Source organism: Acipenser ruthenus, chromosome 1 (assembly GCF_902713425.1).
Source record: "Acipenser ruthenus chromosome 1, fAciRut3.2 maternal haplotype, whole genome shotgun sequence".
Classification (NCBI taxonomy): domain Eukaryota; kingdom Metazoa; phylum Chordata; class Actinopteri; order Acipenseriformes; family Acipenseridae; genus Acipenser; species Acipenser ruthenus.
In genome coordinates this window covers 36,614,711-36,632,729 of record NC_081189.1, presented here as the reverse complement: position 1 = coordinate 36,632,729, position 18,019 = coordinate 36,614,711, and the positions used below count along the sequence as shown (strand labels likewise).

The following is an 18,019-nucleotide window of genomic DNA, read 5'->3' as shown; positions in this document are numbered from 1 at the left end:
AGATAGGTCCTATGAGTGCTTGAAAGAAGCCCCCAACCTATAGTGATCATACTAATATAGGTATAGCATAGAAACAAGTAGTAATAGAGTAGTCCAAGAAAACCAATCAATTCATTTAACAAACATCCAGTCTTACGATAGATAAGCAATCATATTTATTGAATTTCCACTTTACAAGTTTGTTTAAAGTACATATTTTTATAAAAAAAATAAAAAAGCCAAAAAATATAAACTGAAAAAGTAGAAATAACATTTTGTTGATGCTACAGCCCTGAACCCATAAGTGTGGTGATTGAGGTGAGCAAATTTATTTTGCTCGATAAGTCACAAGTCCCAAGAATAATCATTGATGTTTCCTCATGAAACAGTTATTTCTGGCTCTTCACTGGCCAAATTTAAAGGGACAGAGTGAGCGATACAAATTTGCATTTTTAAATAGAAGTAGATACAGATCTAGATATCCATAAAATGTATTTTTGAAAAACATTATATACATAAACTACTTCTGTTTTGAGAGGCTTATGGATGACTCAAGTAGTTCTGTACCTGACTGGTGAAAATATGTTATTTATGGTCACGTTTAAAGGATAACAGACTAATTATTTATCCTGCAATTAACAAAAAGCTTGTGATCATGTATTTGATGGCTCCCTCGGTTTAATCTGGGTATTAAAGGCCATTGCCAGGGCATGAGTAATGATGAGAATACAGATACAGGTGAATTGGCATCTTCTGGACCCCAAAACTCCAAAACTTTAAAAATATTTTTAAACATCAGAAAAAAGGTTAATACACCACAATGCTGCTTAAAATTGGTCTTATATCAAGGCAATAATACAATCACATGGAATTATGTAATCACATTTCATCAGTCTTGAAGTTCATCATCATAGCCTCATTGGATCCAAAGGACACTTTTTCTTTCTGAGGGTTATCTGAAGACATATCTGTTGTAGGACCGACCTGATTGTGCTTTCGTCTATCAGCAGGCTGCACAAAAAAAGTCAAAAAGTATTTACATTTAAATTGACTTTTTAAGAAAATGTTTGTCCTGGATCAAAAACTTGAATCTGTTTCTTTTGGCCCAAATTAATAGTTGTACCATACTTAACTTGGTCCTTGACTTTTCTCATATTCACAAATATTATTATCTTTACATTATTAACATAACTTTTTTTTTTTTTTTTGAATTGCTTGTTATGAAGCCTGTATAAATTATTTTATTATAATCTAGCTCACGAAGATTAACCTTTTTTTTTATGGGCGAAAAAAATGTATCTGATTCTATAAATCATATTTTTGTTTGGTTAGAAGATAGAAGGTTTTTTTTTTTTTTTACATGCATTGTTGTTGATATTTTTATTTAAAACATTTACTTTGACTGTTTATCCTGTCACAGAAGTTCTCTTCTTGTGTTAAAGGTTATAGGAAATAGTTTATATGGGCAGGAGGAGGTGTCCTATTACTTTAATAAGTGAACCTACAGTATTGTGACAGGAGAATAAATTGCTAACTTGAGTCTGTAAAACAAGATGATCAACAGCAAAACAAAAATGTACTATTGAGAATTATATTTTTTGCAAATAATAGGTAAAAACACAAAGCTGATTTTATACAGGGCCTTTCACGGCACCCAAAAGTATTTTCCAAAAAAACAAACAAACAAACAAAAAAATACTCAGCAGATCTAACAATACTGGTAGAGTATATTCATACAGTATATGCAATATTTTATTTTTTTGCCAGCAGTGTAAATTGGTGACTAAACCAATGGCTTATCTAGGTTAAGCGTAATTAATATACTAATGTGTTACACATTAAAACAAAACAAAACTAACTAAAAATACTTACATTCCAACAAAGTGGCAAATGTAGGATCCCATACACAAGTGCACAACTGTAGAGAGCTGTTTCCAAATAAATAACTATTATGTAAAGCCTTTTTTCTTCATCCAATAGTGATGAAGCCTAACAAATACAAAGAAAATGTATAAAACCTGAACTATTTGTAGCATTACATGCAACAAATATCCAGATTGGGAGGGACACAAAGCAGGAGCTTCAGATTTATTTCCAAGAAAGGGGGCCTGGATAAGGGCGTCTGCATAGAAATAAATAATAATTCAATTGCTTTTTGGTATAGTTTACTTTAGCAGTAACTTTATTGACCTTTTTTTTAACACAAATGCACCAAGATGAAAAGCGGGTTGAACCAGTCTTTATCTACTCTTTAACAACTTGACTATTATCAAGAAAGAAGGAAAAGAGCTTCTCCCTTAAAAATTGGGCATGGGTACAGTATCTTGTAAATGATTGCGCTGAGAAACCTCAAACTGTTTGAATGACCAAAAAAAAAACAGAATGTAAAATGTATGTAAATATATGTAGTCATGTGATGTGTCACAAGATCCATTAGAGTTGTCACCCCTGAGTACAAAAAACAAGGACCTCTGAAAGGCAGGGGGGTTGTTAAAGTTTAAACTCTCCCTAGAAATCCTATATTTATCCAATAGGAAACATGGATAATATTACTACTATAGTATTGACAACCAATTAATATTGTATTGCAGTAATATTGTATCCTGATTTATCTAGCTTGTGCTCAATTTATGGTACTGACATTTAGTGTGCTGGAAAGGCATATTGGATTCCCGTGACGCCTTCCTCAAAACCTGGACAATCCAGGGAAAACGTGGAAAGGGGGCAAACCTAGATTCATTAGACCTAAAAAAAAGATCTGTGTCAATGTGTTCAATACAACAATTCAGAAACAATTATGGGAAAGCAGAAGGATCCCTGTGACTTCACAAGGGGTGTGATGTGGATGCCCATACAAACAGCTCATCCCTCAAAACAGTGGCTGTATTGACCAATGTATCCAGGTGTTCCTGGAATGGAAATGTTTGCTCGTTGTAACCTTGTTCTAGGTGTTCTGCGTTCATTTATTTTTGTCCTCTGGCAAATAGGTGAGAGTTCACTCATATGACAGCATAGAGTGTTGCTTTTCACTGTGAAGACACATCAGGAACATATGTTTTAATTGGTTTTCAGCTCAAACGAAGATAAATGTATTACATACCTTGTTTTGGTTCATTTTACGAGTTAGGTTAATTTTGTTAACAGGTAGTTTCCCATGTTCATGAATCCTAGTGTGGTCACTGTAATGTCTTTTCTGTTTTGTATCAGTATCTGTGAAAAAAGTGTAGGACATTATTATAAAAAATGTACAGATCAAGTGTACAAAAACTGTCAAGTAATAATCAGCCACTTTCTAAAGACAAAGCTGGGACTATTTTTAATGTCACTCATGTGTCCACATACATGTTTCCAAAAGTTTGGCCAATTTCTTATTTCATTGAGATGACTCTTTTTTTAACTTGCTCTTTTTGTAGAGAGATCACATCTTAATATACATTTAAAGACTAAATATAAATCCATAGAGTTCAAACAATCTGCATTCCTTGTCTATATAAAAAAAAGATGAATCAAATGTAATTAGACAGGTATGGGACAAGCTCTGAGCAGCAAAAAAAAGCTTTAAATCTGGCCCAAAGTAGTTTGTATCCACCTTTTACTGTACCTTTTTGGGAGTTTATTATTAGTAATTATTTGGATAATTGATCATAGGGCAATGTGGCAGTGGTCTGTTTCCAAATCAAACGACTGATCACTCAAGCTGGTATGGATATTAGAACAAAGTTCTTGGGTTATATTGGGTTTCTAATTTTAAGGTTAAACTTCAGAAAGCCTGATCTCCATCCCCCAAATCAAAATGTGTAAATTAGTAATAACATGAAAATGGTCTGGAAAAAAATAAATCAGTAACTAGCCCGTCAGATCCATTCATTAATGCTGTGTAGCTATTATATGTAGTAAAAAAAAAAAAAAAAGGATTTTCATTTTAAATAAGTGTAGTAAATGCAAGATTGCTAAACTGGTTTATTTGTTAAGAGCAAGATATACTGTAACCTGATTTCACTATATTTTATGTGTGAGAATAATGCCAGATTAAACAATTTTAAAAAATGGAAACATTTTTTTGCCCAAACTGTAAAACAAATAAAACCAGAAATGCAGATCTCCTAACTAATGACACTGTAACCTATATTGCATGGGAACTGCTTATCCAGATAAACTCTGAAAAGAAATTTGCTACAAGTAATTCAAATACTGTGATGTTAATCAGGGTGACCCAGCTTTTCACAGTAGCAGTTGTTTGGTTTTCGTGAAACAATGCATCCATCTTTCCAATCTATATTTAAGAGGGCAGCATTAAACAATTCTTGCCTGATTTCAGGTCCTTGGAAATTGGCATTGAAATAGTTGGTGAACTATGGCAGCCACATTACATGGGTAGCAACATAAGAGTTACTAGAGCACCTAGATCAGGCAGCACTAACAATCATGTTTTTTTTTTTTTGTATTTATTTTCAGAATAACAACAATTAATTGCCTGTGAACTGATATACAAGTGTGACTGTCTAGCGTGGGACACATTTTTCTTATTCCACTTGAGTGGGATGACATGAGTGGGATAGCATGCTTACCGGAACTAGTTTTGAATGTGTCTTTGTTTACATTCCAATCCAATGCTGCACTGCTGAAATTCAGAACAGAACTGTGCTTTGGTAGTTTCAACAGTACTGCCACATATACGTGCTTTATAACAACTTTGAATTGTCTTAAATTATTTCAGATTTCTATTGTTGTTTTGATTTGGACTCCGATTTCCTTGGGAACGAGTTTAGACAAGAAATGCCAGCTACCAGTCTGCTGACAATTAAAGATCCAGCAGGTAAAATAATCCCTGAATTAACTGATTTAATATTTAAAAAATTACACTACATTGAATATTGTAACAGTCTTGGCCGTCACCACTCAGGAAAATCATGTTTTCCATGAAATAGAGAGCAAATACTGTACCCGCTTATTGTTAGTTTTGTCCTTGGCAGTCCTTAGCAAGAAACCTATTTCTGAGCGTAAAATGAAGAGAAAATGTCACACCCAGTCATTCCGCATTGGTAGTAAGTAGATAATATTTGTGGGACCACAGTACTTGTGGGAGACTGTTCATTAAAATATCTTGCATATTTTTAAAGAGGAGACAATGAACTACCCAGTACCAAGCTATTTAGTGAGCAAGTACTCTGAGTGAAGTTATTCAGCAACAAACTCCCCAACCCCAGTTGTGCTGCTTTCCTAGAAAAGGAGCACATTTCGGAGTACCATTCTACTTGCGACATGTCTTGCTCAGTAAAATATTTAGCATATTTTTAAAGAACAGACAATTATATATTTAGGAATACAAAGATATTTAGTAAGTAAAGGGTCTGAGTGAGGAAAAATGGGCAATACAATTGACAACCCTAGTATTCCTGTAAATAATTTGCAGTTTTCAAACTTTTGAACACTACTGTATTACGGTATAAACAGAATACTTAATCGTTCGTAGTATACATTTTTTATTTGCCTTAGGAGGATGTCCTTACGTAAACCACTCACCCTTCTCTGGGCTTGTGATTTAAGGCCTTTAACCAGAGGTGTTGAGACAAGTGAAAATGTGCAGCGATGCCACAAAATTAAACCTATACTTGAAATGTATTTGGTTACGATTGTAAGTCGCCCTGGATAAGGGCGTCTGCTAAGAAATAAATAAATAAATAAATAAATAAATAAATATGAAGGAACTAGATAAGCCTGGTATGTATGATTTATTGCCATATGTTGAAATACTGTCAGAGAAGACACTCATAATTCCCAGATCTTGTTGACGAATATGTACCAGTCTTGATCAGTTTTTTTCAATTGCATTTTTTATTATAGTTACATAGATATGGTAGTTTTCAAATATGTTGTATCACGTGTGTGTGTCGCTTCATGTGTGTATGATCTTATCGCCCGATGAAAAGTTACATCGTGTCTGGTGTGTATAGCAGCCCTGTGAATATACCACAAACTTATTCAATTCTCTCTCTCTCTCTCTCTCTCTCTCTCTCTCTCTCTCTCTCTATATATATATATATACGCACACATACATACAATACATAACTTACTACTGTAATCTTAAAAAGAAACATTTTCATAATAGAATGTTACTGTACATTTATGGTCGGACTTACTTGATCTTCTGACGCCAAAATTACCTATACAGAGCAAAATAAAACAAATACAACCAAGTATAATGACATGTTTGTGTTCAAAAGGCATACTTAGACAGATATTTTTAAAAAAACAGTTAAAATGTGCCGTGTCTGTTTGAACTGTTTGTTTCAGTTGTCTTCTGACAGCACCAGGTTTGCAGCTCGCGGATTTGACGGTTTTTAATTACTTCCACGTCACTCCCTAACCGTCTGGCAAACCCCAAAGGCTCACCAACAAGCCCTGGATTCAGTTCAATATTATTTCGTGTTATTTAACAAGTCTTGTTTTTGTTAACCAGTTCTATTCTTTAGCCCTTTAAAAAATTCAGTGCTTTACCAACTGTTTATTTTAAGTCTCTGAAACACTTATAATAAAACTTTTATAACCGATATTAAAAATGGTCTTATCATCTCATTTATATTAGCACACACTCAGTGAACAATTTGTATGCGCGCCTTCACAATCGGTGAACTGATTTCAAAACTTGCCCTATATAGTCTAACTATAAGTGTGCAAAACCCAATTGATAAATGCATAACTCATAACTTTATTTATCTTGGAAATTCCATTCATGACTCCAATTTGTATTGTACCTTGCGCTGCTCTAATACTAAAAGAAACAACACTCAACCGATACAGCTGCTCTTGAGCAACACCGAAGAAGTACGAAAAAGAGTGACTATGCAGAAACAGTCCGGTCCAGGAAAGACGAACACGCTCTGGGACTTTCTGGCAATTTGCGACACTCTTATGACATTTACGCGAGTTCTGTTCGAAAGTTACCAGGTAATTGTGTCGTTGCTAAGGGTTAATCCCCCGCCCCTTCCTATTCATCGTGCCTCTGATTGGTAGAGTGCGTCTCTACCGTCAAGCGAATTGACGGGGCGTGTTTGCTGTGTGATAAGCGAGTTGTGGTTCTTTTGCTAACATAAGTCAACATTTGTGGTGTTACTTTCTGAAAGTATTGACATTATCACAGTGTTTTTCAAGACGTGTAAAAAACGTCCTGTTGTAGTGAAGATAATCGGGAATGACTCTGAGTTCCAGCCAGAGCTCACAGGCGCCGGTTCCAGGCTCACCGTAGTCAAGTTCACTATGGCCGGGTAAGAATAAGATGGGGAAATCCATTCACGCAGGCCCTGGCCATTGTGGGACCGGCAAGGAAACAGGGGTGATGATTCATACCATAGGCTAACTAAAAATTGAGATTACGATCCGTTTATTTTATTTGTTTTAAAGTGATTAATCTGCTTTCATCTATTTATGAACTCATAAGCACTTAAACAGTAGTCAAGTACAATATTTAAAATGATGTGTTTAGTTAAAGTGTTGTTTAAATACGCCTTTATTTTGCTTTGTTGATTATACTTTGAAATTAGGATATTTTATAGTGCATTTGTTTTAAAATATAATACAGTTAGGAGTAGGTAATTGTTTACCAATTAGTCAGTTCTGTATGTACTGTATCTGTATTTAAAAATAAACCCCAAATTTAATCGGTGCTTGTAAGTGAATATGTTTATACGCCGTTTCGTTATGATTGTTAGCTCATGATTAGACCAGAAAGCTGATTTTGTTGGACCAATACAATGAAACTGTAGCCTACTGTACGGTTATTACAGCACAGATAGTTTTCAACATAAAGTGCAATACTTTTCATCTAAATTGAAACATCATGGTCTCATTTTGTGTTGAGGAAGTTTGTGATAACTTTCAGTTTGTGTTTCAACTATGTGGTTAGCAGCAGTTGTGTTTGTGATATATCATTTATTTTTGCAATAGTAATGCGTCAATTTCAAGTAAAAACAATAGGCTAAACACATGTACAAATCGGTGTTAAAAAGTAGCTGAATATTATATACAGTATTTACAGAATAGTGACTTTGTCTTTATACACAACTTAACAAATAGCCTACAGTACTGGTGGTGATGGGTTTTTTTTGTCAGATGTATATAATGTACATGTAACTGAGTATTTTTAATAGGTCTCTAGCAACAAATGATTTTAATGGATTTGACTCGGCATTGCATGTTTGTTTACTCTCAAGTATCCACCTGTGTTGATGGAAACTGTTAGAAGACTATACTGTAGAAAAAGTCCCTGCCTTTCTTATGAGCAGCTCTCTCCAGAGTTTTAACTTTAGACAGTCATTGTAATAGTTGATGCTGACAGTAATTTGGAGCAGTTTGGGATTGAACACGTTTTACTGCAGGTTGAGCACTTGTACAATTTTTCAACAAACACATGTTCATTGATGTATTTTGTTTCTTTTAAAGGTGCCGACCTTGTGTAAGAATAGCGCCCGCTTTTAATATGCTGAGTAATAAATACCCTCAGGCAGTTTTTCTTGAAGTGGATGTTCATCAGTGCCAGGTAAGCAATTTCACCTGTAGGTCCCTGCCTGAAATGAGCCCACTTGTGCTGGTGTGTTACCGTATAATTTCATCATTTATACTGTATGTTTGAGTTGGTTTGCCAGGAATCTTTTCTTTTTCTTGTAAGTATGACATCCTGTTATGGCTCAACTAGTCTCGTTTCCAGAAATAATTGAATGCTGATATGTCAATGAATTGATTACCTTTAACAGTAAGGCAGAATGCTTTACAGTTTAATTGCTGTAATCACTTCATGGCCAGATATGTGTTTACTGCTAAAAAGCTTCTTTGTTCTCTTTCTTTTTGCAATCTAAGTACAAGTTAACTGTAAAGCTGTACACATCTCCTTCGTATTCCACTATCCATTATTGTCAATTGACAAGAGAAAATCAAATGTTGGTTAATGCTGAATGTTTGTAATGCATCCCACTAGCCAAGATTCATTAGACTGCATTCTCTAGCTGTTGAAATAGCTATCCAATCAAAAACAAGTATATCTGTAATTATGTATCACATACTGCTCACTCAAGATGTTGAAATAATTAACCCCTTTAGGAGTTGCAATGCTGTTTGACAATTTTTTTCCAGCTGGCAAAAAAGCAGGTTACTCAACCTTTTAATTATGGAATATACAGTGACACTACCAAGACCTGCATCCAACTAACATTTTTAGATCATTGCAAAAAAAAAGGTAATTACAAAGCCACAAATTAGTGGTTGACTCACGGCGTTACTGCATCTCCTCTTTAAATTTGACACGTTCAAATCACAATTTAACTTGCCTTCATCATTTACCAGTTTAAAGTAAATAGAAACACAACTAGTATTAATGTTGGGCAGAGCCATACCAATGGGTAAATAACTATTTTTATTGTTGTATAGTGAAATGGAAATGGGAGCCATTAACATAAAATCAGCTAACCAGCTTATAACAAGATAGTCAACATCGCATGTTATGCTAAACATACCAATGAGTATCCATATATTCATCAAAGCGTTGTCCAATATAACCAAAACTTGAGCACATTTTCATGGAACGATCTGAAACTTGGTAGAAAGACAGATGCAACAAAGGTCAATAATCCATACTGGAGCTGGATCTCACATTTCTAAGAGTATCAGATTTACTCAATTTTATTCATTGTTATCTTTACTTTGCAGGCAACTGCTGCTGGAAACAATATATCAGCTACACCTACATTTTTGTTTTTCCGGAACAAAGTGCGAATTGATCAGTATCAGGGAGCTGATGCCTCGGGACTAGAGGAGAAGATAAAACAGCATCTAGAAAACGACCCAGGAAGCAACGAGGACTCGGATATCCCCAAAGGATATGTGAGTACCTGAATGTCTTTTAAAATCTATCTGATGAAGTTAAAATGTCCATGTTTAATAAAGAGACAATGTCTCATAAAGTTTGGTATGGGACAGGGGAGTACAGTGATCCCTTGTCCTTGGCATCTGGAACAAACTTTCTAAGTGAAGCTTTCTATGAAGCTTTCTAAGTTACAAAAATAAGTTGTTTCTTTAAAAAATATCTTTTAATAAGTTATTCATTCATTAAATGATTACATTCTATTTTAGATGGATCTTATGCCATTTGTAAACAAAGCTGGATGTGAATGCCTTAATGAAAGCGATGATCATGGGTTTGAAAATGGATTACGAAAAGATCTAACCTTCTTGGAATCGGATTGTGATGAACAGGTAAGTGAAATGTCCATCCTGGTACAAACTTCATTCTTTCCTGCACGGAATATAAATTATATGAGCAGCAGCATAAATGTTTACTAGGAAATAAATGTCTCGAGAGTTGCAGGCAAAAAGAACAAGGTGATGCCAAACTCTCCTGTCGCTCAACTGATTTCAGATCTGACACTTATTCCTTGACAAGTGCTTCTAAACTGCTGCTACTAATACATTATACATTAATTGTCTATGATGCCAGACTGAGGTTTCTTTAATCTTTTTGTTTTTTGCAATTAATCCGTATAACTGCACAAAGATGAGTAGTTGGATTTCTCATGCACTTCAATTCCAATTAGTTTAAAATAAAAATGTGTTTCTTTAATTTATGCCAAGAGACTGCTTCTTAGAGGAAAGGTAAATGAGAATTTGATATACCCCCCTGATTTAGTTCAAGTGTTTTGTTGTACTCTATTTCTATCTCTTTACCTATAGGATTGCATTTCAAGGCAGGCTACTTGGCTTTTGCACAATTTAGTGTAAGATTTTGTGAGGCCAACTTGTATGACATTGGAAAGCCTTCAGTGTAGAGCAAAAGTTTCATGCTAGGTATGTTAGATTCCATTTAATTTTTCAGAACTGTAAGATTAAAGATATTGGAACTGTAACATATTCCAAGTTGTTTTTTTTGTAAAGCCATCATAAGAAGCCCTCCATTAGTGCTGTTACTTTATGATGCACTGCAACATTATTGTTGGTGCGACTACATGTGTACAACATTTATGTGAATATGGGCTATTGCTCCTTCTACTAATGTGGTCCCAGACTATGCGCCAGGTTTAGACAGCTCTCATGTCATCATGGCAGTATTAGCTATACATGTAGTGGTCCAACTTTTTTTCCAGAATGCTACATATGATTTATATATTTGTTAAATGATACTGTGTTCTATCACTTCATTAGGCAGCTCTCACTTGTCAAATTAAACTCTTTAGTGCAAAACTGTAATCTTGCCTAAATGTAATGGTTTCTATTTCTCACTGTATAAGCAGTATATGACTCTGGAGGAGTTTCAGGTTTTGTAATATAATCTTTGGTTCCTGGATAATGTTGTAAGTGTTGTTTTTGGAAACCTCTTTTTAGTACTAGAACTGGTGTCATTTATTACACATGTCAAAACATTTCACCTCATGCCATTATGTTTGACCTAAAGTGTTTACGAACAAAGTGTTCAACTTTAAGAATCCATTGATAATTTTAAAGTAGTGCTGAATACAAAAGAAATCTGCTTTAAATGTGTATTGTTATAATATACAATTTCTCTATTTTATTTCAGCTGCTAATTACGATGGCCTTCAATCAGCCAGTGAAGCTTTTTTCAATGAAACTTCACGCCATTGATGCTGGTAGGTTTATTTATTTAATTGTGTTTATTTATTTGGCACCACAGGTGAAGGATACTTCTAAAACAATGATGCGCTGTGCTTTCATGATTGCAGTTACAGTAAGTTTCAACAGTTGCATCAATGAAGTACATTTGTTTAAAACTGCAATATGTAGAACATTTTCTCATTTGAGTTAAAGTACAATGTACAATACTTGGACACAAGTACTACACATGAATGCATCTCTGCATTATGAAAAAATGTTGGTGCTGCAGAAACAGATTTAACTACTCCTACTTCAGATCCATAAAGTACAAATGACTGCTTTTAACAGAAAACATAACTGTTCAATAATTATTTATCCCTACAATCAACGTTATGGTCACTATTTTGGCATGAGTTACGACCTTCATTCTGGCTAAAAATTCTAAATTTTGATTTATATTTAGTTAAGATTAGTTTATTCACTTTCTGTCTGCAGTGGTAGAATATAGTGATCTTGTAGCATGTCCAATTTTATCACTAGGATAAATATAAGAAAAAATGCCAGCAAACTCCCTTTTTTTTTTTTTTTTTTTGAAGTTCAGCTGAAACCTACTGAAGCAGCCACTAAATTCACCTGCCATTTAATTATCTAGCTGCAATGACCGCTGTGTCAGACATTAATGCTTTTAAGCTGTTACAAGCATTACCTTCATATTGTCCACACCCCTTTAAAGTACTGGTATAATATCAGATATTTAAATGATTATTTTTTTTCTGTAATGTGTATTTCTTTCAGAACTGCACATGTCAGACCTATATAGTCAAATGAAGATGTGTGTATTTATTTTGTTACTATAGACACTTAAATAAACCAAATGTTCATCACTTTATACCTCCATTTTGGCTTCTGAATACCACGTTTTTGTAAATTAAGTCTTTCTCAGCCAGTCCTACTGTTGAAATAACATGAATAAAAAATATTCAATTTGTTAAACGATTGTGATTTAAAAAAAATATTTGAAACAATATGTCCTACACAAAGTACACAGTAATATAAATGGCGAATGTTATCCATCTTAGCATTGGGTGCCCAAGAGAAACTCTTGTATTAAATATTTTGTTGTTACTTCTACTGCTGTTTTGATTTGTGCAAACTACACCTTTTGTATAACAAATTAAAACATGTGTTTTTTTTTTTCCTTTTGTCTGCAGCTCAAGCCCCAAAGTACGTGAAAATATTTATTAATCTTCCACGCTCTATGGACTTTGATGATGCTGAGAGAAGTGAACCTACCCAAGCCCTAGACTTAACAGAAGACGACATTAAGGAAGACAGCCTAATACCGCTGCGTTATGTGAAATTTCAGAATGTCAACAGTGTAACTGTAAGTGAAAAGCCTGTTGAATACCTTTTTTTAAAAAAAAATATAATATATACAGTATATGCATCCCCAAGTTTTAAATAATCATTTGGAAATATAAAGCAATTAAGAACATAATGGTTTATCTGGTTTTAATTTTATACAGTGAACAAGTACCTTTTTCCAATACTGTAATTTATAATTTATTTTCCCCAGCTATTTATAAAATCAAACCAGGGCAATGAAGAAACAACAAAAGTGAACTATTTAACTTTTATTGGCACCCCTGTACAATCCACAAACATGAATGACTTCAAACGGGTAAGAATCTTTTTTTCTAACCAGATTTTTCATCATAACCAGTGAATAAGTAGAATTTATACAGAGATGAAAACTATTGCTGATCCATTAATAAAATGCAAAATGATTTAGCCTTTGGTTGTAACAATGGAAAAAAAAAAAAAAAAAAACACTTTTATAACATTCCTATACACACAATAATTTGACTACCAGGGGGCACACACAGCTATTGTCTCAAAGGACACAAATATTGAAGCAGGTTAGAACGTTTTAATTGTTTGCACTTTAGGCTGTGTTCACTTTAGACTAGGTCTGTTTAGAGGGTTTGGTCTGCACTCTCTATGTTTGGTGTGAAGTGTGAACAACAAAGTTTGCTTGGGAAATGAACCATACCGAGTCCACCGAAAGAGGCTGTCTCTGTCCGTTTTTCAAGTCTGGTTCGCTTGCTAAGCCTCAATGTGAACAACTGCTGGACTCGGTCCATTTGCACATAGGAATCAAACTATAAAAGGTGACTCGGAAGTAAACTTTTCACACATCATTTACTTAATATTCTGAGGAAGCAAGTAGAGCAAAAACAGCCTTTGTTTTTTGGCCCAGTCGGAAACAGTACAAGTGTTAAATCAACCTGGTTGTGGATCGGTGCTCAGCAAGCTAAATCGGAGTAATTAATAGATTGTGTTAGCACCATTCAAAAATAAAATAAACACTGGGTCTGTTTCAAACCGAGTCCATTTGAAACAGACCCAGTGTTAATGCAGCCTTAGTTTGATTAGACTTGATTAGACTAGCAAAATTGCTATGCATATTTTTACACATTAAATTTAAATTTAGTGTGTATTTCAGATTAAGATGCATACCTGCTGTTTTTACGCATTAATCTGGACTACTGCACCCAATATTTAATTTTTAAGCTATTATTGTGTTATTATACACTGTTTTAACGGCTTCAGAGTTGGTATGCTGTCAGTGAACTGAAGAAAAAATTCACTGCAAATCTGGTAACCCTAATTACATGGAACATTACATGCAAGAAACTAAAGCTCTGATAGATATGTGGTCAGACAGCAAAATCCAAGCCGAACTGGACAAAAAAATAACTAATAGTATGTTTTCTCAAAGTATTTTGTTTATTGCCTACAGTAGGAGAACAGTGCAGTGTTGCATAACTGAATACTGCACTATTTTCCTACTGCAGCCATTCAACAAATAAATTAATTAAATTAGCAAAATTTCTCTGCTTTCTTCCACAGTAAAATGTAAGAGTCTAAAACACTGTTAAAAACTGGAGCAACACTTCAATAACTGCCACCTTTCAAGATCAGGATAGTGTAAACATCCGGTTCACAGACCATATAAAGAAATGAGTGCACTTGCAAACTGCATTCTGAACACAAAACAAACTCGGTCCTGAAAGAAAATGGAAAGGGCCCAAAAAAAAAAAATTTTAGCTTGCATCCAAACAAACTCGGTCCCTTTGCTCGCAGATAAGTGTGAACAGCAAGCACATTGATACGTTGTTTCAAACAAAACAAACCAGACCGAGTCTGTTTGAAACAGACCCATTGTGAATGCAGCCGTAGGTTGATTAGACTTGTCAGTGTTCTTGTAATTTTGCTGCTCTTAAGAAGATGAACCTGAACTGAACTTTGCTTTATGTTAAAATGTTTTCACTTAAATCTATGCTTTTCATGCTAGTCCAACTGTCTTGTACAACTGTCTTTTGAAATTCAGTCGCAATGAGTCACATTATTTAGTTAATTTGGTAGTACAGATTAATTTATGCTCATTTCTTCAAAGTTCTCATCAAAAGATTGAGGAAAATGTGGGCTCTAACATTTACAGTTTGACAAATAATACCTCTTGCAGATAAAGTTGGTAATCGTGTGTTCAAGCAAGCTGGCCTTTATGACAAAGATGTTCTTGTCCTCCCAGGTTGTAGGTAAAAAAGGAGAAAGCCACTAAACTGATGATGAGGAATCAAGACATTATGCTGCATTTACGTCAAGGACCTCACTTTGCCAATGCTCTCTGGATAGCTGAAATACAGCGGAAACAGACAGTTCTTGTTTCTAATAATTTTCATTTTCAAAGAATTAATCACTGCTTCTACTGAGGCAAGACATTTGAGCATTTTTATTGTAATCTGCTAAATATTGTAAATAAAATTAATCCTTTTTCAAAGGCAAGTTGATTTGTTGCATTTTTTAAGGCGATGGAATCTTGGATTAGAATGACATCTGCATGGTTAGTTTAAGTTTTGTGCAATTTCTGTCTTCAGTGATCAGTGTTGCTTACTGCATTTATGGTACACTCCACTAATAGTGTCTTTGTAAACCTTGTAAAGTATTAGACAATTCATTCCAATGGTCATTATAATATATATATATATATATATATATATATATATATATATATATATATATATATATATACACACACACACAGTTTTGCATACTATTTGGGCATATATTTTATTAAACACTTTTTTTGTTTTAATATGGGTCATCAATAACATGGTTATGTGTTATAGGTTTTTTAATATTTTGTATTTAACATGATCCTTGATCATTCATGATCTTAGATGGTCCAAATCGGTGTAAATGTTAATTAAGACATTTATTATTGATTCAGTCTTGTGTATTATCTTGCTCATTCCGTTAAGCCCTGCAAGGTTAACAGGTTTGAAATGATTCCCCGAGAGAATCATTGGTTGCCCTACTAAACATGCAAATAAAGAAGTTACATCCGCTGCTCTACACATTTATTCCTTCTTTTATGGTAACAGACTGAAGTTAGGCTTTACCAAATTTGAGTGCAGAATTTTCTTATTGCCAACAGGATCCAGCTACTGCCCAAGCAAAACCTTATTATATGCATATAACACATTTTTACATAAGTGGAGAACTGCTTTCCAATAATGATGAATCATGTATTTTTTTAGCACAAGATATGTACCAATTGACTTGTTCATTAAAACGTAAGGCATGTGGAAATACTAGTATTTAAATCTATACTGAGCGTCAAAATAAACTTATCACTATTATAACTACATTTATTTTTGGAAAAACAAATAAGGTATATAAATGATGGACATTGACCAAATGTTTTTGGTTTCATTTTAATCACTCGATCATTCATCCTTGACCATGACACGCTTGAGTGACTATGACTGAAGCATATGCACTTAATAACCTAATTAGTGAGACAGTTGATTCGACACTGGATATGGAGTGATTTCAGCTGTTGAATTGCAAGCTTGAATAAAAACAATAAAGAAAATCACAAAAAAAAAACATTATGCCATGTCTGTCAAGATAGCAACACCTTTGTGCAATCGGCATGTTGGAGACTGGACTAGGGCAACGTAGTAGTTTTCATTTTCAGAAAGGTGGATTCATAAAACCAAATGAACCGTGGAAACAGTCATGGAAAACATTTATATAGAATACTTAAAAGAAATATCCCATCTAAGACTGCTGTGTTGAGGCCTTATTTTTCAAAGATAATTTTGAATTGGCCTTGTCTTAGTAAATATTAAATCCTCTAATACTTCAAGGGCAATGGGGCCATAATCATTTCAGGATGTCTTTTTGCTGGAGTGGCTAAGAAGAAATACAGAGAGATCGCTGGGATTCTCTTCTGATGACTTAAGCAGTGTGGGTGATTTCCATTAAGGATCACCAAGCATATCACAGCCATAGCTTATAATCCTTAATAGCTAATGATCTGGTCTTCATATAAATTATTTTATTGAGCAAGCCCTATCCCAAGTGCAGTGCTACCCCAATATGTTATATGTTTTCTAGGAATTACGATTGCCTTGACATGGGAAATGTTTTTATTACAGTAGTGACCAGCAAAACTGGTTCAAGTGGTGCTTTTGTGGCATAATACACCCTAAACATTCTTTTGTCCAAAGCTTTTGATTTTGGCAGGCAGTAAAACAAAACAAGGACTTAGGTTAGTCTGTAGCTCAGCCTGCATATATAACTTCTGTTTTGACAGTACTACAAAGCAGCCTGTAGGTGCAATTACTTGCATTCAATTGGAAACAGACCTTGAGTAGGGAAACTCTTTTACAACAGCTCCTATTGGGACAAAGGTTTAAACACTGATTAATTACATTAGGTGAAATTACTTGAAGCATCTAGTTAACGGCCAGCTGAGCTTGCTTGGGTCACTCTTGTTGGTTATGAGTCAGTGGTTGCCCTCTGCGGAAGGAGAAATGTACAGGATATTTTTGCAGATTTCAGTCTGGTAGACAGGCACACACAGGCCTTGAAAAAGCATGCAGGCAGCTAGAGCAAATTATTTGAAAGACTAGTAAGTCTTAGAGATATGAAATGCTGAGTGAATATAATTGTTAAAGGCACATTTCAGCATGAAGTACAGTACTGTGCAAAAGTTTTAGGCAGGTGTGAAAAAATGCTGTAAAGTAAGAATGCTTTCAAAAATAGACATGTTAATAGTTTATATTTATCAATTAACAAAATGCAAAGTGAGTGAACAGAAGAAAAATCTACATCAAATCAATATTTGGTGTGACCACCCTTTGCCTTCAAAACAGCATCAATTCTTCTAGGTACACTTGCACACAGTTTTTGAAGGAACTCGGCAGGTAGGTTGGCCCAAACATCTTGGAGAACTAACCACAGTTCTTCTGTGGATTTAGGCAGCCTCAGTTGCTTCTCTCTCTTCATGTAATCCCAGACAGACTCGATGATGTTGAGATCAGGGCTCTGTGGGGGCCATACCATCACTTCCAGGACTCCTTGTTCTTCT

The 18,019-nt window shown here is 34.5% G+C and overlaps 2 protein-coding genes across 2 annotated transcripts; one reads left to right on the top strand and one right to left on the bottom strand.

Moving 5' to 3' along the window:
- Positions 1–143: 143 nt before the first annotated feature.
- LOC117420956 (uncharacterized) lies at positions 144–7,081 on the bottom strand. The gene is made up of 6 exons (XM_059005038.1): positions 7,007–7,081; positions 6,735–6,909; positions 6,120–6,143; positions 3,080–3,189; positions 1,852–1,968; positions 144–990 (listed from the first exon to the last, which is right to left on the bottom strand). The coding sequence occupies exons 1-6, from the start codon at positions 7,079–7,081 to the stop codon at positions 859–861; spliced, it is 633 nt and encodes a 210-aa protein (XP_058861021.1). The 3' UTR covers positions 144–858.
- LOC117420900 (thioredoxin-like protein 1) lies at positions 6,996–15,423 on the top strand. Its single transcript, XM_034034639.3, has 8 exons — positions 6,996–7,244; positions 8,419–8,515; positions 9,679–9,852; positions 10,102–10,224; positions 11,540–11,609; positions 12,786–12,958; positions 13,151–13,255; positions 15,170–15,423. The coding sequence occupies exons 1-8, from the start codon at positions 7,237–7,239 to the stop codon at positions 15,197–15,199; spliced, it is 780 nt and encodes a 259-aa protein (XP_033890530.2). The 5' UTR covers positions 6,996–7,236; the 3' UTR covers positions 15,200–15,423.
- The last annotated feature ends 2,596 nt before the right edge of the window (positions 15,424–18,019 follow it).